This window comes from Rhipicephalus sanguineus, unplaced genomic scaffold (assembly GCF_013339695.2).
Source record: "Rhipicephalus sanguineus isolate Rsan-2018 unplaced genomic scaffold, BIME_Rsan_1.4 Seq171, whole genome shotgun sequence".
Taxonomy (NCBI): Eukaryota; Metazoa; Arthropoda; class Arachnida; order Ixodida; family Ixodidae; genus Rhipicephalus; species Rhipicephalus sanguineus.
Window position 1 is genome coordinate 29,150 of NW_023614679.1, and position 24,706 is coordinate 53,855.

Below are 24,706 nucleotides of genomic sequence, written 5' to 3' on the forward strand. Positions count from 1 at the left end.
TCATATTTTTTTATTCTAACTTGTTTTTCGTAGCGATGCATCCTTGTAAGTAACCTGTGCAGCACACTGTATCGCACACTATATTGCTTAAGTGTGCAGCACACTTATTGCTTTATAGTGCTATACGCTGCTACTAATGCCACATTTTGGTGAAATTGCTCTATAACTGCACAAGACGAATTCTTGGTGAGTAGGTAGGGGTGGAAGTTCTGTTGAGTAAGCAATGTGAAAACGAAACTGCAACTCCTGCTTTGCAAACATGCTCTCTATTCAAAAGTGCTCAATGCTGGTAGATTTGTCGCTTCTGAAGCAGCCTCAAAAGGTCCTTGGCAGCGCCCACCTCTGGGCCTCTTTGGGCTAGTTCGATTCGCCTGCACCAGTTTGAACCTGTTCACAGCGGTGCACAAGAAGTTTAGAATTGTGCAGGTCAAGTTTTGTGATGGCAGTACAGCATGACAATGGAAATGAATGGCGTGGTGTTGACACAGTGCAGGTCTTACTTTTGTCCACTTAATGTCTATAACATAGATAGGGGGGCATAATTCACATGCTTATTGTAGCATGTTGCGTAGAAAAGTTAGGCCTGTTTAAATTAGGTTGCAATGAAGCTTGCACCTAAATGTTTGACTGTGTGATCTGCTGCTCTGCTAGTACGCTTGCACATGTTTGCGACCCGCTGGCACCGTCAAGAGTGTGCACAAAAATTTTGGAATGCGGCACCTCCCCGGCATCTTTTGAAAGGAAGAGTGCGATTCAGGGGACGCCATTGCTGTACCACTGAACAAATGGCATGGTGCAATACCTTATAGACAGGTTCAAGTGTGCATGTGAGTCAAACAGACCCTTAATACATCTGACAGCTCTAGTTGTCCCACGTAGCAGTACATTCAGCCAATGAGTGCATATGCAGCATGAATTGTTCTTTCTTGAAGATTTGTACCACCTATACTGTATTTGTACCACCCTCGTTCGGGCGCCAATTGCGGAACTGCGGCTGAGCGCATCTGCACGGCGCGTGCACATATGTCTGAGTAGACTGAGGAAGACGACGACCGCAGGTCTTTGGAATAAACCTTGTTTTACTGGTGGTTCTGTCCTGTGTGAGCTACGTTACTTCAGTGGCGACGAAGATGGAACATTACTCCGGTATATTCTTCGGCTGAAGGCGGACGACCAGAAGACATGGGATCTCGCCCACCAGCTTTCGATGGAGCAGTGGGAAGCTGGGGTACGTACCGCATACGTCTTGAAGCCTTCTTCGAGGGACATGAAGTAACGGATCCCGGGAAGCGCCGCGCCTTGCTGATTTCTTCGCTGAGCGACAGCGTGGTACGGATATTACAAGGACGTAATCCAAGCACCCCGGTCAACACCTTAAGCTACGACCAGCTTGTGGAATGTTTGGAAGATCAGTACAACCCGCAAGCTAATGAAATTGCAGCCAGTTATGCGTTTTTCATGCGGAGGCAAAAGGAAGGCGAGAGTGTGCGAGATTTCATCGCGGAACTCAGGAGGCTAGCCGAAAGCTGCAACTTCGGTAGTATGATGGACCGTATGTTACGAGATCGCATCGTTTGCGGTATCCGGGACGAGGACACACGGCGTTCTTTGTTGACGCGAGCTACGCTGACCTTGAAAGAGGCCGAGGACTTCGCCAGGGCTTCCGAGAAGGCACAGGAAGACGTCCGTGACATGCAGGAGACTGGCGTGGGCAACGGAAGTGGTACCATGAACGCCCTGCTGCGACGACGTGAGTCCCGGGCGCCGAGCAGCAACCTGGAAAGCAGTCGCCCACTGTGCGAACGTTGCGACGGGCCGCATGATTCCAACGTGTGCCGCCATCGAAACGCCAAATGCCGTCTGTGAGGAAGGAAAGGTCACCTGGCCAGGGTATGCCGCAGGAGTCGTTCCCGGACGTCAGGTGCATATGTCGTGGAAGAAGATGAAAGTGAGAGCGAAGAATTTATGCTTGCCTTGGTGGCACACAGTGCGACCGACAGGGACGTCTCGCGGCCTCTCGAGAAGGTTTCGACGTGGGGAGGGCAGGAACTGAGCATGATAATCGACACGGGCTCGCCGGTGAGTGTGATTCCAGTGAGTGTATACGAGAGACACAGAAGGCGGTGGCCAGCTCTCGCAAAAACTGCCCTGCGGCTATCATGCTTTCTTGGACCCCTGCCCGTCATTGGCAAGTTAACCATGGACGTGAAGTCTGGGACTGTAACCGTGACCAGTACGTTAGTGGTGGTGGGCTGTCAAGGACCACTCCTCTGCGGGCGGCGTACAATCGAGGAATTTTGCAAGGCCGGCGTGTCTCTTTTGGACGCCAACAGCGCTGCGTGTGTAAACTTTGTTCAACAGAATGCGCAGTTGAAAGCCCTACTTGACGAGTTGTCGCAGCTCTTTGACAACAAACTGGGTTGCTGTGAAGGGCCTCCCGTTAAGCTACACATCAAGGAAGGCGCTCGGCCTCGTTTTTGCAAAGCACGGACCGTGCCTTATGCAATGCGTGCCCAAGTCTCAGCAGAGATTGATCGCCTGGTGGAAGAAGGAGTGCTTTCCCAGATCAGCGTCTCTGAACGGGCAACGCCGGTAGTCCCCGTGGCGAAAAAGAACGGTGACATAAGACTCTGCGGAGACTTCAAGTTAACGGTGAATCCGGCTACTTACTTGGAACAGTATCCTCTGCCGAAAGTTGACGATATCTTCGCAGCGCTTGCGGGAGGTGAAGTCTTTAGTACGTTGGACCTACGTAACGCATACAACCAGCTTCCTTTAGACGCCGAAGCTAAAAAGATCGCAGTGCTGAACACGCATAAGGGACTCTACTGTTACAATCGCCTCGCTTTTGGAATCGCTTCAGCCCCAGCTCTGTTCCAAAGGCGCATGGAATCAGTCCTCCGAGGTCTGCCAGGAGTGAAAGTCTACCTAGATGACATTATTGTCGCGGAAAAGAAGCACGATATGTCGGTATTGCGACAAGTGTTCCAACGACTGCAGGACAGCGGCCTGAAGCTGAATAAAACCAAATGTAGATTCCGAGAAAAGCAAGTGACATTTCTGGGCCACCGCATCGATGAAAAAGGCCTGCATCCTTTGCAAGACAATCTCGGCGCCATACTAGGTGCACCGTCGCCAACTTCGGTGAGCCAGTTGAAATCTTTTCTGGGCTTAATCACGTATTACTCCAAATTCTTGCCTAACCTCTCAACCATGCTAGCACCACTCTATGCACTGCTGACGAAGGGAGTTGCCTGGAAATGGGGACAGGCGCAAGAAAGCGCATTTCAAGAAGCGAAGAAGGCCATGAAAAAGGCAAACTTTCTAATTTATTATGATCCTTTTAAGCCACTTCGGCTTGAATGTGACGCTTCCATGTATGGTTTGGGTGCTGTGCTGTCTCATCGCATCAACGGCAAAGATTATCCGATAGGTTTTCGATCGAGAACATTGACTGCTGCAGAGAAAAACTACTCGCAGTTGGAAAAGGAAGGGCTTGCCTTAGTTTTCGGTGTGACCAAGTTTCGAGATTATCTTTTTGGCAACCGGTTTACGCTGGTCACTGATCACAAGCCATTGACCGGGCTTTTTCATCAGGACAAGCCCATTCCACAAATGGCAGCAGCAAGGATCCAACGCTGGGCATTACTTTTGTCAGCGTATCAGTATGAGCTCGAATATCGGAAAGGACAGCTGAATGGTAACGCCGATGCTTTGAGCCGCTTACCTCTGACTAATCAAGAAAGCGCAACAGAAAGCTCTTCGGTAGAATACGTGCTGCACGCGCAAGCTTTAAACGAGTTTGCTCTGTGTCCCCAGAAGCTAGCAGAGAACACCGCTGAAGATAAAGTGCTTCGTCAAGTAATGACATGGATTCTGCGGGGTTGGCCAGGAGAACCGAGTGCGGGACAACAGTGTTTCCGTCCTTTCTTCACTCGTAGGGATGAGCTGACAGTGAGCAACGGATGAGTTTATTGGGGCCATTTTGCCGGAGAGAGCGCGTTCTTTCATGTTGGAAGAATTGCACGAAAGCCATCCGGGCATCACGGCAATGAAGAGCCTCGCACGCGCGTTGTTTTGGTATCCGGCTCTGGACCACGATATAGAGACTCTGGTAAAAAGTTGTCCGCACTGTGTGCAGTGTATGCCACTACCTGCGGCTCAGGTTCCTTCAAGTTGGCCTCAAACTGACAAGCGCTGGTCTCGGCTGCATGTCGACTTTGCTGGTCCTGTGGAAGGTCACATGATCCTTGTGCTGGTGGATGCAGGTACGAAATGGATAGAGGCAGTCCCACTCAACACAGCGACGGCTGACACCACAGTGGAAAATCTTCGGAGTATTTTCGCTCGTTTCGGCCTGCCTCACACAGTGGTGTCCGATAATGGGCCCCAATTCACTAGTGTGGTGACAAAGACCTTCTTTCGGGATAACCATGTCCGTCACGTGACAACTGCCCCTTATTATCCGCAGTCGAACGGGGCAGCAGAGCGGGCAGTGCGCACTGTCAAGGAAGCACTAAAGAAGAACAAAGTAGGGTCACTGAACTGTCGACTTGCTAAATTCTTGCTTCGGTACAGGGTAACGCCGGTAAAGGACGGCAAATCGCCCGCAGAGATGTTGCTAGGTGCCCAACCAAGAACCAGACTAAGTGCTCATTTCCCGATGCGAGAGGACACAAAAGAGACGGTCAAGGCTGCAGCACCACCTTCCCGGTTGATTCTTCCTGGAACACGATTTTGGTCACGGCAGTATAACCGCAGTGGACAGAGATGGCTGCCTGGTACGGTGACGGCGGCCAGCGGGGGTCGGCTGCTTACTGTTGATACGGAAGAAGGAGAACAGCGACGACATGTCGACCAAGTGCGACTTCGGGAAGCTCAGCAAGCGCAGCAAGAAGCCTCCGTGACCCATTCAAGGAAGAGCGAAACGAACATCGGCGATGAAGGTTCGCTGCCACAACAACTACCCGCAAAAGAACTCGGCGCACAAACAGACGATGGGGCGGGTACAGACCAGCCTGCAAGCGCTGGGGAAGACCCTGTCCTACCCAGACGTTCAACTCGCAAAAGAAGAGTTCCGGACAGGTTTTAGAAAGAAGTGCAATTTCTCACCAGACACTCTAGGGGAAGGAAGTGCTGTATCGCGCCAATTGCGGAACTGCGGCTGAGCGCATCTGCACGGCGCGTGCACATAGGTCTGAGTAGACTGAGGAAGACGACGATCGCAGGTCTTTGGAATAAACCTTGTTTTACTGGTGGTTCTGTCCTGTGTGAGCTACGTTACTTCACTTTTAGGTGCATGCAGTTAGCAATAGTAAGGCCGGCAAGATCTGTCTGTTACCTAGAACTGTTGGGTTGGTGTGTGCTTCTTATAGAGGTGCTTCCATGCCATGCCTCTTGCAGTCTGATTTTCTTGCCGTTGAGTTTCTTGTGTTTGGGAGTTGTAATGCCCCATGCTATGAAAGAGAGCCAGAAGACTTCTGAGGATGTCCGTGTGCATTCCATCTCTTCCGTGCAAAAAGCTTTACTGCTGCCATCTTGAATTTTGGAGCAGTTCCAAGGAAGAAATTCTCTCTCCACAGTGCCGGTAGTTTTATGGCACCTATGTAGTGATGGAGATAAACTGTGTAGCTGTAATTGTGAATGGAAGCTGTCTATCGTTTGTCTGGCATTGAGATTTTCAGTATAAAAAAATCTTTCTTTACAGGACTCGTGGAAGGTGGCAATTCAATATAGGATGGGAAACCTACGCAAGTCTATGGGCAATGTACCATCCGTCCAGGATGCTACGAAAAAATACGGGCATAAAGGACCTGCCCAAGACTCGCCACGTTTTGCCAAGCAGTGCCGCATGGTTAGTCTGACACTCCTATATCCAATGCACTGAAGTGTCCCCTTGCAAGTCTTTAGTTCACAAAGGCACACTTCACCACACTTCTGTGTGTTGTGCAGAAGCAATCTGGGAAATAAATTTTCAGCATGCCATTTTATTTTTCTTCTGCAAGTATTGATGTGTCATGAATTTCATCTGGCATGATTGACGACTAATCAGCGGTAATTATTGATGATTACAGACTATTCCTGTCCCTTATGAGGTCGACAAAGTTTCAGTGGCTGGTCACGTGGCCTTTATGAAAGCGGAAATGAAAGAACGGATTCCAGATGTGTTAAAATTAAAAGACTCCATGCAAGAAACTCTGGGAGAGCGTCTAAACTGGATAAGGGATGAGAATCCTACAACTGCGCAGGTGCTGGAGCAGTACCCAGCGTTGGCAGTCGACAGCATTGTGAGCATAGTTTATTTGGTTTGTGTTTGAGCTAAAAAGTGTTTTAGCATTGAAGTGATGCTATTAATAACACATTGTGTTTAATTTACTTGTTCAGCTACACGTAGAGTTTGAAGCCCTGACAGGAGTCAACCTGGAGAAGGAACTGTTGGGCTTCGTTAACAGCCACGGCCAAAGATGCGTCCATTTGGCTAAATCCTGCAGGAAATCACGGGATGTCCTCCATAAAATGGAGGATGAAATGGATGTCCTTGAAGGAAACTCAAAGAAGCGCATGTTGCAAGTTATGTTTTATAGAGCTCGTGGCATAGCTGGTTTTACACAGCTTGTGGCAAATAGCATGTAACGAGAGTCATAAAAATGTGAGGTGTATATGTATATTCATTCTAGACTGGTGCAGAAAAATTTTAACAGCAATCAATTCGTGGGGAAATAAACACTGATACAAGGTCAATCGAGGATTACATGAAAAAGTGGTTCAGGACTCTTTTAAAGCGACTGACAACCAATTTTTCTTGAACCAGTTTTTCTACGGCATAGTGAAAAGCTCCCCTAAGTAGTGGTTGTTGATTTTAAAAGCACATGGATATTTTGTAAGCAGAATTTTTTGGTATGAAAAGCCCCTGAAAAAGTAAGTCTCTCCACCAGCAACGCTGGGAAGTGATAATATTCTGATATTCATCCTCGCAAACCGTTTTTTTTTTAATATAAATAGCTGGTAAGATAAGTTTTCCATACACTCGTCCTCATGGGAAATTTCTTTCCTTGCAAGCCAAGTGTTCGTGGTACTTCTCCAACTTGTCTACAGGTACCGCTAGTCCCTCAACTAACTTTCATGCTGCCTGTGGCCTCTGCGATTAGCTCCGGCAACGGTGCATTGCCGTAGCTAATCGTAAAGGCGATGTGCGACTGCTCGTGAGCATAAGATCACACGTCGAGCGAAGGTGACGCCACTGTACTGCTTACTACAATTTGCTACTACATTTCAAGTTTCAAAAAATTGTAATAGAAAAGGTAATGTATTCCAACACTGATATAAGGACTGTTAACTGTGTCCAGTAGTAGGGTCACGTGATTGGGTTCACATGCATCTTTACTTGTTACATGAGGTGCCAGCAGCGAGTTCAGTCAAGAAATAAGACTATAAATTCGCTTCTAATGAGAAAAATGGGGGTTGTGTTTTAGCCAGTACAATTACAATCTTTCCATTAGTGGGGTTGTCTAAATTCGAGTTCTGTCATTTAAATACAACACAATTTTCTGAAAATGCAACTAAATGTACCTTGTTGGTGGTACATATTATGATGTTTTTAAAGGCTGTTAGGTGTTATGGTTCTCTCTTAAACCTTTCATTGCTGGCCTTTCTTGGCACTGCTCCACACTCCCTGCTGGATTTCTTTTTTGCGTGTTATGTGGACATTTTTTTATAGCAATGCAGTAGTATGCTCTTCAGGACATGCAAACATTTTTATTAGAGATGATATCATCCAACAAAAAGTAGCACTAACAAATTAACGATTACGAGAGAATTCTAAGCAGTGAACTAATTAACGAAGCTATATCATTAGCCAATATTTCAGAGTGGCTGACTAATTCAAAGTCCGAATTGATCCAGCGCTCTCGAATTTCTTTAGTGAAATAGCGCTGACCCATGGCAAACTGCAGTTCTGTAGCTAAGGGGGTGGAGCCAAGGCCCCCCTCCTCCCTGAAATTCTGATGGAGCAAGGTGTTTTACAGAAAAATAAATTAAAATTGGTGTTTTCCAAGGCTTTCAGCAAGTGCCCCCCCACCTCCCTAAAAAAAGATTGCTTGCTACGTGCCTGGCACGCTGACTCACCATAGCTACGCTGCTGAGACGCAGGCACAGATGCTTGAGCAGACGCTGATGTGGAAGCATGTACTCCATTTGTTGTCAAAGATTTCACTACAAGTTATATTTGTTTATTGCTTCTCTCCATAGACTGCGGGACGTGCCCGCATTATTTTTTTTTACAAAAGTTGTCCCACAAGTGGCAGGGAGGCAAAACAGTGCACTGGCACGGCTTGTGCATGTGTTGTCACCTGAGTTATCTCGGGATTGGCAGCGAAAATGTTAAACGTAATTATTGTGCTTCATTAAGAAAAGTAATGTGAGTTATGTAATTATTGGTGTTCGAAACCCAGAATTCTTGAGTAGTGAGTCCTTAGGAGAACTTCAGGACAAATGAGTTCCCTGCAGCACCATTCACAAGGAACATATTTTTTATGGATTTTTGGTGTGGGCACATCACGCATTTTGTTCATTGCTGGCACTGACATATCCTTTGCGTGCTCACAGCTCTGTTTCTGCTGCCTTGCAGAAAATGAGCGTACTGTTGTCAATGATACCGTATATTGCTGTACTCTTTGCTTAGAAGATCTAGTTCCAAGTCCTCAGAAGTGTTGATGTGAAGGGTAGCAACATATTTTTTAATTTGAAGTGCCTTTGTCTGATTGCAGAAATTCTGTGGACGTGATATGCTGAAACTCTTTCCTTCAAACTGCTTGTGCTTCAGTGCAACAATTCTTTTGCAACCTTCCCTGCAGTTCCGTTCGCATAATAGATAGCACTTGGCTCATAATATGCATTAGGGCTAGCTGTTGGGCCAGTTGGTGCATTATGAACTTCAAAACGGGGTACCAGTGAAAACACAGAAACACGTACACAAGAAGGCTGCGGGTTTCCCTTTATCGGTCGTTAGGTATGTGGTGGAATTTGGGTTGAAAAAAGTGAAGGGGCTTAAAGTTAGGAAGCCTACAGGGAATATGAAGGATTTTGAAGTCATACCTTACATACATAAGGTTTCTCACAACATAAAGAAAGTGGCTGAAAAGCAAGGTGTCAGCGTGATTTTTTCCGCACCATGCAAATTGGCAGGCTTGTGTGCGAGGATAGATATCGAGGGGAAAAGGAAAGAGGCCTGTCAAGTCAAGCACATGAAAGCCTTTGTTGAGTGCAAGGCTGGTGTTATTTACTGCGTTCCACTAGCATGTGGCAAAGTTTATATTGGGCAAACGGGAAGGTGTATAAATAAGCGGTTGCAAGAACATAATACATCCTTGAGCGGGGACTTGGGAAGCAATCTGGCTGTTCATTGCTGCAGTTGCATGAAATGCAAATCTAGCGAGCCGATGCTCGATCTCACGACCAATTTGGGTAGGGGAAAGACAAGATATTCACGCGAGATTTCAGAAGCATTTCATATTGTGAATCATAAAGACAATTGTGTCAGCAATACGTCTTTGTCTCTGATGTCGAAAGAGCGTGCCTACTTAGCAGAAAAATAAGCTTGAAGTGTCACGTGTCGTGGGAAGTGACGGCAATGCGCATGCGTGAGAAGCCTTGTGCGCCAATGCGCAGTTGAAAGTCCAGTGTTCATCCGTGTGTAACGCCTTCTTCTTGTGTATGTGTTTCTGTGTTTTCGCTGGTACCCCGTTTTCAAGTTGGCTGATAAATTAGCTGTTAGTGTGCAAACTAGTGGCCGTTATGTCAGTGGTTCTAATATAATAGAAGCAACGTGGGGGAGTTCGCTAGTTGATATTCCGTACTTAAAGCTGCTCAATGTGAAAGTAGACACAGAGATGCAGCAGTGCTGCTTCTCCTAGTCTCGCCTGTACTGCTGTCTGCTTTTGCACTGAGCAGTTTTACATTCTAAGAGCTGGTTTCATATACAGTAATGGACATATTGTTTAAGTGAGAACAATGACCTAAAGTAGATTCACGGATTGTACCACTGCTCTCTTAGCATTCGTGCATGATGAAAAAGTGTATGTGTCTATGACGCTGCATTGTATGCCAAAGGGTAGGCTTTCGATACTTAAGTAAAAAAACGTGTTTGCTAAGTTTTCATAGCATTTGCAAATAAGTCAAGACATCCTTGCTTTTGCGCAGTTTTATGGAGCAGTACCTGCAGAGCCAAAAGCACCAGAAAAGAAAAAGGCCTAACAACTGCGAAACAATACCTAAAGAGACACTAAGCAGAGAAACTATTTTTCTCATTTTAGTAAATTACCTTTTCACGATACCCAACACATCAAGCTTGCAGCAAGAACACACTTAGTAGGCAAAAAAAAAATGCACAAACTCTGCTGCTGCAGTATAGCTCTATCTCATGTACTCTGTCGTGCATTGGGATTGTATACCAAAACTTGAATGAGAGTGCCATCATCATTGTATCTTCAGATCAATAACATTTTGTGGGAGATGTCTCCACACAATGAAGTTTCCTGGATGTTCTCAACAGACTCATTTATCGTCCAGGAGTTCAAGCACCTCATACTTGTAATGGTGCACAAGCATGCAATGCCTACTCTTTCTCCTTGCTGTCTTTTATGCACAAGATAGAACAACAGGGAAGATTGCTAAATATGTTCCACTGGTGCACAAACAGTTTATAGGAAAGTGATGCAGCACTTCATCTGCATGTTCTTGCATTTGTGAATCATGTATGTGTTGCCGAGGCTGCTTGCTAATGGTTGTATTGTATTGAGCACGATTGTCATGCTTTCATAGAATTCATGTGCTGCATTTTAACAGGGTGGTGTAAAGAGCTTGTTTCGCAGAAATTCCGATGTTGGCATCGTTGGTTCTTAGCGAAAAATCGGCATTGTTCGTGAGCTAAAATTAGATATATGCAAATAAATAATTCATAAAAATTTTCAGTGTGAGTGGGTGTCGGACCCATGACTTAGATGTGGCCACAGAGCCACGCCTGTGCTTGAAACTCTGGAAAAGCCCTATATAAATGTCCTGTAGTGCGAGGAGATTTCCTTCACACCTGCAATCTTTCATGCGAGAAACATGTAATCGCACCAGGTGTCGAAACGTGAATTAAGCAAATAGTGGTTGGTTTAAGGGCCCACCACTTACAAGTGCAGAGGCATTATTAACATTTTGACGGTTGAAGATGCACATGTACGTCATTGCATATATGCTCAAAAAGCGCACTTTTCGATCATTTCTCTTGCTTGGCATATGCTGCCACACTTTGGGAATACGTGGAAGTCTTTTTCATGTGCCGATGTCTCTCCGTGGTTCTTTTTATTTTCTTTCCACAGTGGCGCACCACCTTTCGCTTGCGTATCCGAGCATGCGCGGTGGTACAACTGGTTTTGGTTTCTCGCGCCCTTAAAACTGATGACTGTCTGGTTTCTAATCTATCTAAGGGTGTTTTCTTAAATAGATTCATCTGAAGAATTTAATTCAGCAGTAAAAAAATACAATTTTTGGGACGCATTTCACGAAAAAATACTGTCAAAGGGTTAATTATTATTATCGGCAAGAACATCAACAAAGCATGCAGCTGGCTCGTGTGCATGTTGTCTTACAGACTCGTATTGGGTACTTCACCAATTCGTAAGAGGAATAATTATGGCATAATGGGCAGCAGTAGGCATTCTAGGATAGTTTGAAATGGCCAATTTTATGAGCGCAGGCCAAGAAGCGAAGCAAGGCTAGCAGTTATGAAGGTGATGTGAACAGGGCCTTTTATGCTATTGCCACTGGCAAAGCTCAAACATCTTCCAAGTTTCTTGCTTTTCATGAGCCTTCTGTCATTTGTCTGGTTGCTCTGCCATGACTTTTTCTCGGAGCATCAGATTCCATTGTGCATTTCTTTCTTTGCAGACCGCTTTGCCATGGGTGTTGTGCACCTTCTGGCATTTCTTGTGAAAGAAAAGCCATACTTTTTAGAAGGGCCGGTAAGAAATAACTAATTGTTTATATTTTGCTCTTTGTGCTAACGTTTTGTGATCATTATTACAGGGCATCTACCCATCGCTCATCACAAAGGATGTTGATGACGCAACAATCCTTTGTGCTGTCTTTGAAAGGCTTCAGCTGGAAGTCTTGGACTTGATCGCTGGTTTTGTGTTAGTTATAGAGCTCTATTGGGTGTTCAATGTAAAATACGATCCTCGAAACAAGAACACTTTTGGTCTAGTCGAACATTTTTGCAACCTGCCAACATCCAAAGCCGCCCCCCGTCTTGGTCATCATGCGTGCAATTTCTGCAATCAAGAAGGGTGTCGCGTTACCTGAGGAACTATGAATAAAATTTCTGGATTCTTTGAATTCTCTCTTCTGTTCATGTACTGCATTGCATAAAACCACTTCGGGACTTTTCACTGAAGCATCACATTTTTTGTGCCTCTGTCAGAAGGTCTGATAGTTTTTTGGTGATGTTTACGAGCCTGAGGAGGTAAAATTGCATATTTAATAGGTAGCTTGTGAAATTCGTAGAGCTCACATGTCAGCATTTGGATTTTTCTCAAAGCTGGTTGGCATTTATTTTGGCAACCCAGAAATGCAGTGTTCTTGGAAGTACTTTTAACTGCTAAAAGAGGTAGTGCTTTTAACTACAAAGGTAGCTATTTTCACTATCCAAGGAGGTAGTACCTGTAACTAGCTATGTCATTCATACATTATACCACCCGACGAAGTAGTACATTAAACTACTGAGGTAGTAATTTAAACTAGACGTCGAGGTAGTGCTTTTAACTACAAAGGTTGTATTTTTACTACCCAAGGAAGTAGTACATTTAACTAGCGAGGTCGTACTTTCCACTACTCGACAAAGTAGTGCCTTTAACTAACTAGGTAGTACTTTTACTACCCAAGGAGGTAGTACATTTAAGTAGCGAGCTCGTACTATTCACTACCCGACGTAGTAGTGCCTTTAAGTAACTAGGTAGTACTTTTAACTGCCCAAGTATGTAGTACATTTAACTAGCGAGGTCGTACTTTCCACTACCCGACGAAATAGTGCCTTAACTAACTAGGTAGTACTTTTTACTACCCAAGGAGGTAGTACATTTAAGTAGCGAGGTCGTACTATTCACTACCCGACGTAGTAGTTCCTTTAACCAACTAGGTAGTACTTTTAACTGCCCAAGAATGTAGTACATTTAACTAGCGAGGTCGTACTTTCCACTACCCGACGAAATAGTGCCTTTAACTAACTAGGTAGTACTTTTTACTACCCAAGGAGGTAGTACATTTAAGTAGCGAGGTCGTACTTTTCACTACCAGACTAAGTAGTGCCTTTAACTAACTAGGTAGTACTTTTAACTACCCAAGGAGGTAGTACATCTAACTAGTGAGGTCGTACTTTCCACTACCCGACGAAGAAAAGCCTTTGACTAAATAGGTAGTACTTTTAACTAGCAAGGTCGTACTTTCCACTACCCGACGACGTAGTGCCTTTAACCAACTAGGTAGTATTCTTAACTACCCAACGACGTAGTGCTTTTACCCAGCCTGTTAGTATTTGGGCTAGTGTTTGTTACGAGCCCAACGAGCTAGTGCTTTTCACTAAGGTTACTTTTACTAGCTGCAGTTACTAGCTGGGTAGTGAATTCTGGGACAAGTAACGTGCTAGTGCTTAGTTAGTGAATATGCCAACCATTTTTTCTAAGAGTGTACCATTCTATGGTCACTGCATTGGATCTTGTTAACTACTTCTACATCTTGTACAATGCCCGGGTGGACACACATTATGAAGTCTATTTCATTTTAGCTTCTCCATTAGGACTCCTCCACGTCCACTTACGAGTAGCTCGTTTTCTGTAGAAGTTATTCAGGATCCGTGAATTGTTGCGTTCTGCGAACTCTACTAGTAACTCCCCTCTGGCGTTTCTAGAGCCGATGCCATATTCCCCAACTGCATAATCTCCAACCTGCTTCTTGCCTACCTTTGCATTAAAGTCACCCATCAGTACAGTATACTGTGTCTTTACTTTACTCATTGTTGATTCAACGTCTTTCGTAGAAGCGTTCAACCAGTTGATCATCATGGCTGGATGTAGGCGCGTAGGCCTGTACCACCTTCATCTTGTATCGTAATTAAATTTAATAACAGGTACATGTCACGCTCTCATTAATGCTATAGTATTCCTCTGTATTGTCAGCTATATTTTATGAATAATAACCCTACTCCTAGTTCTCTTCTGTCAGCTAAGCCACGATAGCATAGGACGTGTCCGTTCTTCAGCACTGTATAAGCGTCCTGTGGCCTCCTAACCTCACTGAGCCCTATTACATCCCCTTTAACACCCTCTAATTCCTCGAATAGTACAGCTGGACTCGCCTCACTAGATAAAGTTCTAGCATTATACGTTGCCAAGTTCAGATTCCAATGGCGGCTGTCCGGAGCCAGAGATTCTTAACACTCTCTGCTGCGTCGCAGGTCTGACCGCCGCCTTGGTCAGTTGCTTCGCAGCCGCTGGAGACTGAAGGCCGATGGTTAATTGGTGTATTCATGTGGGAGGTAATGGCCAAGTACTACACCAGGGTGGCCAATCCTGCTCTGGCGAGGGAGTGCATTGCTGGCTGTGGTCGCCAGTCAGGCTGCACCCCAGGCCTTGCCAGCTTTACATTGAGCCGCAGGCTCCACTTCTGGTGGTGCCCTTCCGTCAATTGCTTAGGAGCGCGCCAAAACCGTGACCGTCCCTCGCGGCGGCGGTAGCGAACGAATGTGACCCCTCCCTCGCTTGGGCTTGGTGTTGAGTCATTTAGCCCGCACCGAATTCCTTGCGGGCGATGAACTTGTCCCAGCCATAGAGTTTCCTACAATACTTACTAGAGGGAACTCGTCAGACCGGCGCGGCTGCCGCGTCGGTCTGACGGCCGCAGCCAATGGTAGCGCGGGAGACGCTGACGTCACTCCTCTGGTGGCGCGTTTGTTGCTTGTTTGTTTGTTTGCGCGTTTGTTGCACTACGTTCGGACGGCTCCGATCATAAAAAACGTTGGTTAAACTTTCTTTCTGACATCAAATAACCCATGACGTTGAAGTGTGTCATTTGTGCCAAGGCGGCGCCCGTTTCCGAACCACAAGCGAGATATCGAGCCGTGATGGAAGGCCACCTTAGCAGGGTAACAGCCGTACCGGCCGTCTCGGCGAACCGGCCCGCTTCGCTTGCACCATCATCATCATCATCATCATCATCACCAGCCTGTCCTACGCCCACTGCAGGGCAAAGGCCTCTCCCACACTGTTAGCAAAAATAAGCCGAGATGGGAGTAAATGGCTTGTCCTGTAGCGCACGCCCTGATGGGGGTTTTAAAAACGCCGTCCGGACGGAGTAAAAAGTTTACTCCCCAACAGGACGGGGTTTTTGGATGGACAGAGGGGAATTTTTGTTTACATCCATAGGGGAGCTTTTCCAGGTAAATATGGGAGTAAATTTTTATAACCATCAAAAAGAAAAAAAATGCTTTTCGCTCTTTAATTAAATTAGCATCGAAACACGCAAACTGGATCACACGTACACAAACATGCACACAACGTTCGCAAAGTAATACAACACTCACACTGACAACACCTCACCGCCAGCGCTTCACAACCAAACTTTGGTCACCGAGTATATATAGGCACCACATCTTGACCTCCAATGTGGCTTAGATGGGACACTTCTTTCCCCGAAATTAAGCAACAAACATTCATGGCGTACGTGTAAATTTGTGATGAGCTTATAGATACCACTGAGGCACACCTATCTTTTACTATAAACCCGCCTAACATTCAACGCCTTCTTAATTAGCGAATTTTGATTATCAGCTGGCACTCTGTCGCATGGGATGTATCCGCCTTAGCAGTACTGTGCGTGAGTCTGTAAAATGCACATAATCGTACACGAACCACGAGCGGCCGTGCACGAACGCTTCAGCGGCACACATTCACGAGCAACACCGGCGAAGAAATGCGTCGCCCCGCCGGTATTACCGCGTTGTGGCCGACGGCGTCGCTAGGCCTCTCCCAGGAGTACGGCCGCTATACGATGAACGACAGCTCGCGATCACAAAATACTTGCTGCTGTACAGTTTTCGTCGCCGTTTTTTTTACACACACACTGCCGCTATCCGAGTCCGCTGTCCGCGTTAAGCTACGGAGCGATGCACTTACAACGAACGAGACGGCTCGTAGTCCGCGGTTCCTGTTGCTCGCAGTACATCGGCGGTCGCACGTTGTTTCAATCTGTCTCGTATCGGCGCTCGCCTTCTCGCTAGACGTTTGACAGCGGTGGTTGCATGGCGCAAAAGAGACAATTTAGACTTATTCATTCCAGCAGCTTTTATTTTCTGTGAAACATATTCTTTGCTTCACCGGTGGCCGGTGCGAGCTCGTAGAACTCACCACGGCGACCGGTGTGGCGGTGCGAGTTCGCTAGTCGCCGGCTTGGTACCGACGACGTAGCGAAGCCTTCTTACCGCATTAGAAGTTGCAGCCGGTGAAACATCGGTTCGGTGACACTCCGAGAAGCAAGCGTTGCCGGTGGTCGGGGCGAGCGCGTCGCCGGCGCAGCTCTCACACCGGCCGCCGGCCGGCTTGATGCCGACGACGTAGCGAAGCCTACTTCTTACTGCTTCGAAGTTTTAGCCGGTGAAACTCCAGAAACAACCCGCTGACGATCGCAACAGCTTACTTTTGTTACCGATGAAATTATTCTTCGCACTTCTTCGTAACTCGGCACGTTGAAGCGAGGTATCCATGGCGTGTCGGAGGCTTGCACTCGTGTGCATGGGCATTGCCGCTTGACGGGAGAATAAACACGCGACAGCCAGCTCGATGTGTTCGCGGTCGGACGCTGGCGTTAGTTGAACTTGTCGCGGCCGGCCGTTGCAAATCCTCGCTGCACTGATAATTTTGTGTCTGTCGACAATGCTCAAACGGCGACTCACACAGGCACTGGAGCTTCACACCGGCGTGCTAAACAGATGCCCGTACACACACGCACATTCACACACGCACGCACGTCACGACCAAAAATGGTTTTTAAAACTCCCATAGGGAGTTTCTAACCAGGTGACACGCACGTCCACGACCCAAAATGCTTTTTAAACCTCCCATAGGGAGTTTCTAACCCGTGATCTAAAACTCCGTGGGGAGTTTAACAAGGTCATGTCGTTCATAAACTCCCTCATTAAGCAAGGGGCGTTTTTTTCGACGACATGTGCCGACTTCACTCCGCTACCACGGAGTTAATGATTGGGGCATGGGGGTTTTGGGGGGCTCATGTGCTGGAAAAGCTCCCATCTCGGCTAATTTTTGTTTACAGTGAGGGGTTCTACTTTTTCCACAAGCATGAACACAAGCCGCGCGTGCGAACCTGTCCCTCGTTTGGATCACACCGCGCACTAGAGGAGTCTAGTTACTCGCTACTAGTGCTACGCAGCAGCCCTAACAGTCAGAGCTGTGACCCCCTACTATCCCGCGGTTCGCGTGAGTTGCGACCGCGGCGGGTTTCAGACCAGTGGGGACGAGACAATTCTTTCACTGAAGGTGTTTATTCACCTCGAGCCATTGCAACAATAGATAGCAAGCACATCAAGTTAACACCTCAGAGGCGGAGTGTTCCGCACTACACTGTTAGCAAAAATAAGCCGAGATGGGAGTAATGGCTTGTCCTCTAGCGCACGCCCTGATGGGGGTTTTAAAAACACCGTCCGGACGGAGTAAAAAATTTACTCCCCTTAAGGACGGAGGTTTTGGATGGACATGAGGGAGTTTTTGTTTTACATCCATAGAGGAGCTTTGCCAGGTAAGTATGGAGTGAAATTTTTATAACCATCGAAAAAAAAAAAATGCTTTTCGCTGTCCTACGATCAGAGAATCTTTATTAATAGCATCGAAACACGCAAACTGGATCACACGTACACAAACATGCACACAACGTTCGCAAAGTAATACAACACTCACACTGACAACAACTCACCACCAGCGCTTCACAACCAAACTTTGGTCACCGAGTATATATAGGCACCACATCTTGACCTCCAATGTGGCTCAGATGGGACACTTCTTTCTCCGAAATTAAGCAACAAACATTCATGGCGTACGTGTAAATTTGTGATGAGCTTATAGATACCACTGAGGCACACCTATCTTTTACTATAAACCCGCCTAACATTAACGCCTTCTTAATTAGCGAATTTTGATTATCAGCGGGCACTCTGTCGCATGGGATGTATCCGCCTTAGCAGTACTGTGCGTGAGTCTGTAAAATGCACATAATCGTACACGAACCACGAGCGGCCGTGCACGAACGCTTCAGCGGCACACATTCACGAGCAACACCGGCGAAGAAATGTGCGTTGTGGCCGACGGCGTCGCTAGGCCTCTCCCAGGAGTACGGCACGGCTATACGATGAACGACAGCTGCTATCACAAAATGCTTGCTGCTGTACAGTTTTCATCGCCGTTATTTTACACACACACTGCCGCTATCCGAGTCCGCTATCCACGTTAAGCTACGGAGCGATGCACTTACAACGAACGAGACGGCTCGTAGCCGCGGTTCCTGTTGCTCGCAGTGCATCGGCGGTCGCATGTTGGTTCAATCTGTCTCGTATCGGCGCTCGCCTTCTCGCTAGACGTTTGACAGCGGTGGTTGCATGGCGCAAAAGAGACATTTAGACTTATTCATTCCAGCAGCTTTTATTTCTGTGAAACATATTCTTTGCTTCACCGGTGGCCGATGCGAGCTCGTAGAACTCACCACGGCGACCGGTGTGGCGGTGCGAGTTCGCTACGCCGCCGGCTTGGTACCGATGAAGTAGCGAAGCCTTCTTACCGTTTAGAAGTTGCAGCCGGTGAAACATCGGTTCGGTGACACTCCGAGAAGCAAGCGTTGCCGGTGGTCGGGGCGAGCGCGTCGCCGGCGCAGCTTTCACACCGGCCGCCGGCCGGCTTGATGCCGACGACGTAGCGAAGCCTACTTCTTTCTGCTTCGAAGTTTTAGCCGGTGAAACTCCAGAAACAACCCGCTGACGATCGCAACAGCTTACTTTTGTTACCGATGAAATTATTTTTCGCACTTCTTCGTAACTCGGCACGTTGAAGCGAGGTATCCATGGCGTGTCGGAGGCTTGCACTCGTGTGCATGGGCATTGCCGCTTGACGGGAGAATAAACACGCGACAGCCAGCTCGATGTGTTCGCGGTCGGACGCTGGCGTTAGTTGAACTTGTCGCGGCCGGCCGTTGCAAATCCTCGCTGCACTGATAATTTTGTTGTCTGTCGACAATGCTCAAACGGCGACTCACACAAGGCACTGGAGCTTCACACCGGCGTGCTAAACAGATGCCCGTACACACACGCACATTCACACACGCACGCACGTCACGACCAAAAATGGTTTTTAAAACTCCCATAGGGAGTTTCTAACCAGGTGACACGCACGTCACGACCAAAAATGCTTTTTAAACCTCCCATAGGGAGTTTCTAACCACGTGATCTAAAACTCCGTGGGGAGTTTAACTAGGTCATGTCGTTCATAAACTCCCTCATTAAGCAATGGGCGTTTTACGACGACATGTGCCGACATCACTCCGCTACCAGGGAGTAAATGATTGGGGCATGGGAGTTTTAGGAGCTCATATGCTGGAAAAGCTCCCATCTCGGCTAATTTTTGTTTACAGTGTAATGGGGGACACAACAACAACATAGCAAGCGCACGTCGAGGGAATGATAAAGGCTCATCTCACCTCGCGTGGCTGCTTTTGCACTCCGGTCCGGGGCGGTGGTTCGCACTCCATGGCCGGAGCGCTGCAGGGGTTGATGGCGGCGGTGGTGCTCACGGCTTGGGTCCGATGTGGTCAATCACACCCTTCAGCGACAAGACCGTGGGCCGCGCTTTTGCCTATCTGATTTTCCCTGCGGTCATTATGTGTGGAGGAGCGAAGGTGGTATGGGCCGAACAGGAAGAAAACGAACATTTCAAGCGACAACTTCAATGGCGAAGGCAGAAGGAGGTTTAAAGGAATTCAACCTGCCCCCCCCCCTCCCCGCCCCCACAACCACCGCCCCAAAATTATTGCATTTCGTATGTGTATTGTACGCGCGCGCATACAAACACGCGAAAGAACAGCGATAAAGGGAGGTAAGAGCCCCCAGAAAAAGGTTTCGGGATAGGTTCATGGTCAAAATCGTGCTCACGTGGGTTTACACCGGCCTCTTATCATTGATTGCTTTTAATAGGCTTGGCTAGGAGCAAGGAAAAACGGAGAGAACGAGACGCATATTCCTAGAGTCGTGGCGCTTAGACGTGCTCCTGCAAGAGCTGCAGAATAGAGTACCGGTCTTTACCTCCTCGAGAACCACTTCAGGACAGAAGATACGTTGAACCAGACGAAAACAGGCAGTGCTTTTTACGTAGAAAAATCACCGACAAATAGAGTGTCAGGTTCACAGGCTTCCAGAAGATTTTGTTTCGTTTGTTGAAGGAAGAGAGCACACTATAGCTAGTCAAAAGGGGTCTCTAGCCACACGGTTGGTACCAGGAGAAAAAACATGGCTGATCCCTCCGTCATAGGAATCGGTATAACACGAAAGTTAAACGTGTCTTCACAGAAGTAGTGCTTATTGTGTAGTGATGTATGAGAGCTTGTACAATGTCTATTCGTGTTTGGCAGCTATAGCACAGTTTGACGTGGATGCACCCATGTTGACAGCATGTCTCTATCGCGACGACTAACGCCCATGATCATTATTAAACCGTTCTGGTAGCTGACGATGTGATATTTGGACGCAGCGAATCGTGAATCCCGCGTAAGGATGATATCAACAAGCTCATGATCAACACTGGTACCCGGTATGCGCTTCTTCAAAGCGTTGTCAATTAAGGAGAGAAACGGCACGGTGTGCGCTTTCTAGTAATGGGTAGCCAACGCCTGTGCTCATGCATACATAACACACACTGCGCTTCAGCAACACGGGAGGTAGAGGTTCGTAGCCTGAGCCGCAAACGCGTGCGTCCCGCTGGCCTCTGTCTCGCAGGCGCGGCTCTCGCTCCACCAAGGCACGACATTCGCCCGTCGAAATCGCGTCCTTTCTGCAACGCATATTGCAGCCGTTTTGTTAGTCGGTGCTCTCGCAATTGAAGCAGTCGGCCGCGGAGAAATCCCGTTGGTGCACGTGGAAGCTGCACTACTCCGATGAGCCGACGCACGCTAACACGAATACAAAGGCAAAGAACGTAACTGCGTCAAGGGTGCCTCGGCGACGCAAGCGCGGCCAGTCTACCTCTCTGGTATCGAGACGCTTTAACCATTACCTCCGATATCGCGTGCAATCTCGGAGGAAGCGCTAGTAAGTGTCGATCGTTAAGCATTACTTCTTTTCACACCTCACAGACGGCGGCACCGCCCCGCTCCGCCCGCCGTGAAAGAGAATGTGTGAAAGATATAAGGCGCGTTCGCGCCGTGTCTAGCATCTCCCGAGTTAGCTTACTCGGTAGCGCGTCGGGCGCTTGCCGTCGCGGCCGCAACGTCGTGGGTTCGATTCCCAGCGGGGTATATTTTTCTTGGTTTTTTTTCTTTCTCACCCGTTGGCGTCCATTTTATCAACGTCATATCCGTGACGGATGTACTTGGTGGACCCCGGCATAAAACACTTTCGTGTTAAAAAAGGCGAGAGGGGGGAGGAGCAGGTTTGAGTGTGGGGGCATGCCCCCACTGGTTTTGAACCTGTGGGGGCGATGGCCCCCACTGCCCCCCCCCGGTTCCGGAGTCCCTGTGTGCTTGTTGCTGTCGTTTCCTGCGTCTTCTTCTCATCATCACCACGTATGGAATGTGAAAGCGTCTTTTGCATTCGTGGGGTGATCGCCATTGCACAGCTTGCATTTCGGCTCGCAATGATGCTCGGCGTCTTCCCGCAGCGTTTCTCCGCAGTTGTGGCATTTCTGGCTCGTTGCATTTGCGTTTCGACAAACATCGGCGCGATGACCGACGCCTCCGCATGTTCTGGAAACGTCGACTTGTCTCTTGTATAGCGAGCAGGGAACGATGGCGGTTCCGCACATCACTGTGCTCGGAACGCGCAACCCGTCGAATTGCAACGACTTAGGTGTTTTTATGCGTCTTGCCTCGATGGCTGTGGGATTTCGGTCGTGTACTATCAGGCGTTTGAGCGTTGCGTCGTCGAAGGAAATGTCAACGTTCTTGATTACGCCCTTGCACGTATTATTGGGCGCTGCTACGTAAGTGGCGACTTCGAACGCGCCTTAGTTCGTGTGAAATTTCTGCACCTTTACGTACTCTGCGGCGTTGCTTTGGTGCGGCGTAGAAATAACGATGATGTTTTGCATCCTGTTGGGGCAAATTGTGTCCTCCCGTGCTTGTTCGTCGGTGATCTTGGCGGTCATGATGACGGCTCTCGCCAGCAGAACGAGGTCGACCCTGGCTACGTCTAAACCTCCTCTCGGTCTGATGATCACACTGATCTGGTCTTTAGGAAGTCGGGGTAGCCTGGAAGCGGTTACCACCCGGTGCATTGTCGATTGACGTTTTGGGGCTCCTGGGGCCCTTCGGTTGGTTGTTGTGCTCGACCGGCCCGGCGGCCAGCTCCTCGCTCGGCGGAGTCTACTGTCTTCGGCTTCCCATGCGGTGGCCCATCCTGGTCCGTCGAAAATCTCCGCGCTTATTTCCATTCCCTCCACGGTGACGGTGGAAGGCATTTCCAGTGCTTAGTTGTCGGCTGCGGGGTACAGAAGATCCACCAGGTGCCGCTCCTGGTCGTGCTCGTCGCTAGGCCTAGTGGCCGTACTCCTCGCTAACCCTAGGCCTGGTTAGAGTTAGCGGGGCCGCTCGCCGCCTTGCAACTTTAAAGTCAACTAGGGTGTCGAAGAGTCACTCATCGCCAAAATTGGCGTCTTCACTGAAAGTGCAGAGCTTGCTTGTTCGAAGAAGCACAAAGTCAGGTGATCTTAGAGCAGAAAAACGAACGAAAACATTTAGGAAACCGGGAGCCGGAAACCGGGAGCCGACGTTTATACGTCCGCGCTCCTCGACGCCACCTAGCGGTCCCAACAAGCCCAAAACGCCACGTTACGGAGTCCCTGCGCGCGGAGTATTGCGTCGTACGCACATAGATGCTCGCAACGCTGGTATCCGTACCTCTAATGCGCACCGTGAGGACCACCGCCCGTCACACAGGATGCCCTCGATGTCGACCGCAGCATGAGGAAGGTCAGCGCGCACGTAAACAGACGCACGGGACTGACCGGGAGGATGAGAGGCGACGCTGCATCGAACTGCACAAGACGCAGCGAGTTCACATTTGGTGGTGCTGTGGTATGCCACGAAGCCAGGCAAGTCGAGAGTTCCGGCATGGGTATAAATCTCCTGAAGTAGCAGAACATCATACTCGCGCGTGAGCAGAAGTAGAGCAAGTTCGGCTCGACGGCAGCGTATTCAGCGGACATTCCACTGTAGAATCCGCGGCCGAAAAAGCTTTTTACTCGGCATGGTTGGTTAGTGCTTGTTGAGCGGCCAGCACTGCGACACAGAGCGGGTGGACGGGACAATCAAGCGGCAGAAAGTCCAATGCGGCTCTGACGGCTGCCGCGAGAACGGTGATGGCAGAGCCGTTCTCGTGAGCAGAGTAGGGGCCAGCTTGACGCTCTTTGCTGCTGGTGGGACGTGTGTTTACATCACAGGAACCGCCGGCGGCCGCACCGTATACGACTGTCCCTCACGGGCAGCGGAGTGCTGGGTTGCTCGTGTTGCGGACGATCGTGGGGGCCTCACGACGCGAAATCGTGGTAGTCGGTTCGGCGCGCTCCTCCAAGAGGCGTCGTTCTTCTTGCCAGCGAGGGCAGCGGGCTTCTGTGTCCGGGTGTGCGGCACCGCAGAAGAGGTTCGCGTCACACTCGGAGTGCGGGTGCGCCCTGCCACAGCGTACACAATGATGATGATGAATCAACTTTTATTAGGCCCAACTGTGTTGGTAGTGCACGCAAGCACCAGACGGGGTGGTTCCCCAGTTTCGGGACCCGTATGTATCCAGCAGCTCCTGGCCCCTGTCCGTCAGTGCAAGCTGAGTCGGTAGGGCGGGGCTGGATAAAAGATGGTTGATCCCTCCGTCATAAGAATCGAAATAACACGAAAGGAAATCGTGCCCTTACAGAAGTAACTGCGTGTTTATTGTACATTGATATAAGAGAGTTTGCACAATGTATATTGATGTGTGGCAGCTATAGCACCGTTTAACGCGGATGCACCCACTTTGATGATTGGTGGTACATCTCCATCACGACGACTAACGTCCATGTTAAATGATTACACAAAACCTTGTGGTAGCTGTAGTAGTTAACGTGGAAAGCGTAATCAGACAACGAGGTGTGATAGCCGGAACAGCGTCGCATATTGGACGCAGAACTTGGTCGCCAACCCGCGGCATGTGAAAATGTGATTGAACACCACGGCCGAACTAGAGGGAAACGCAAAGCGCGTCGTGCCGCCCCCCGGCCGCGATTTTTCTCGGGGCGAGTGCGTGAGCGGGCAACGCGGTGTAGCAGCCAGGTGAGGCAAGCGCGTCGCAGAGCTTTGTATTAGCGTGATGATATGAGCGAGGCCGACGCTTTTACGACGCTTGGGTTAAGATCGCCACCTCGCGGTGTGTTCA

General features: G+C 48.5%; 1 protein-coding gene across 1 annotated transcript; it reads left to right on the plus strand.

The window, feature by feature from the left end:
* Positions 1 to 1,182: 1,182 nt before the first annotated feature.
* LOC119376617 (uncharacterized) lies at positions 1,183 to 14,497 on the plus strand. The gene is made up of 7 exons (XM_037646397.1): positions 1,183 to 1,862; positions 1,989 to 2,079; positions 2,362 to 3,144; positions 4,142 to 4,268; positions 11,932 to 12,005; positions 12,070 to 12,207; positions 14,492 to 14,497. The coding sequence occupies exons 1-7, from the start codon at positions 1,183 to 1,185 to the stop codon at positions 14,495 to 14,497; spliced, it is 1,899 nt and encodes a 632-aa protein (XP_037502325.1).
* The last annotated feature ends 10,209 nt before the right edge of the window (positions 14,498 to 24,706 follow it).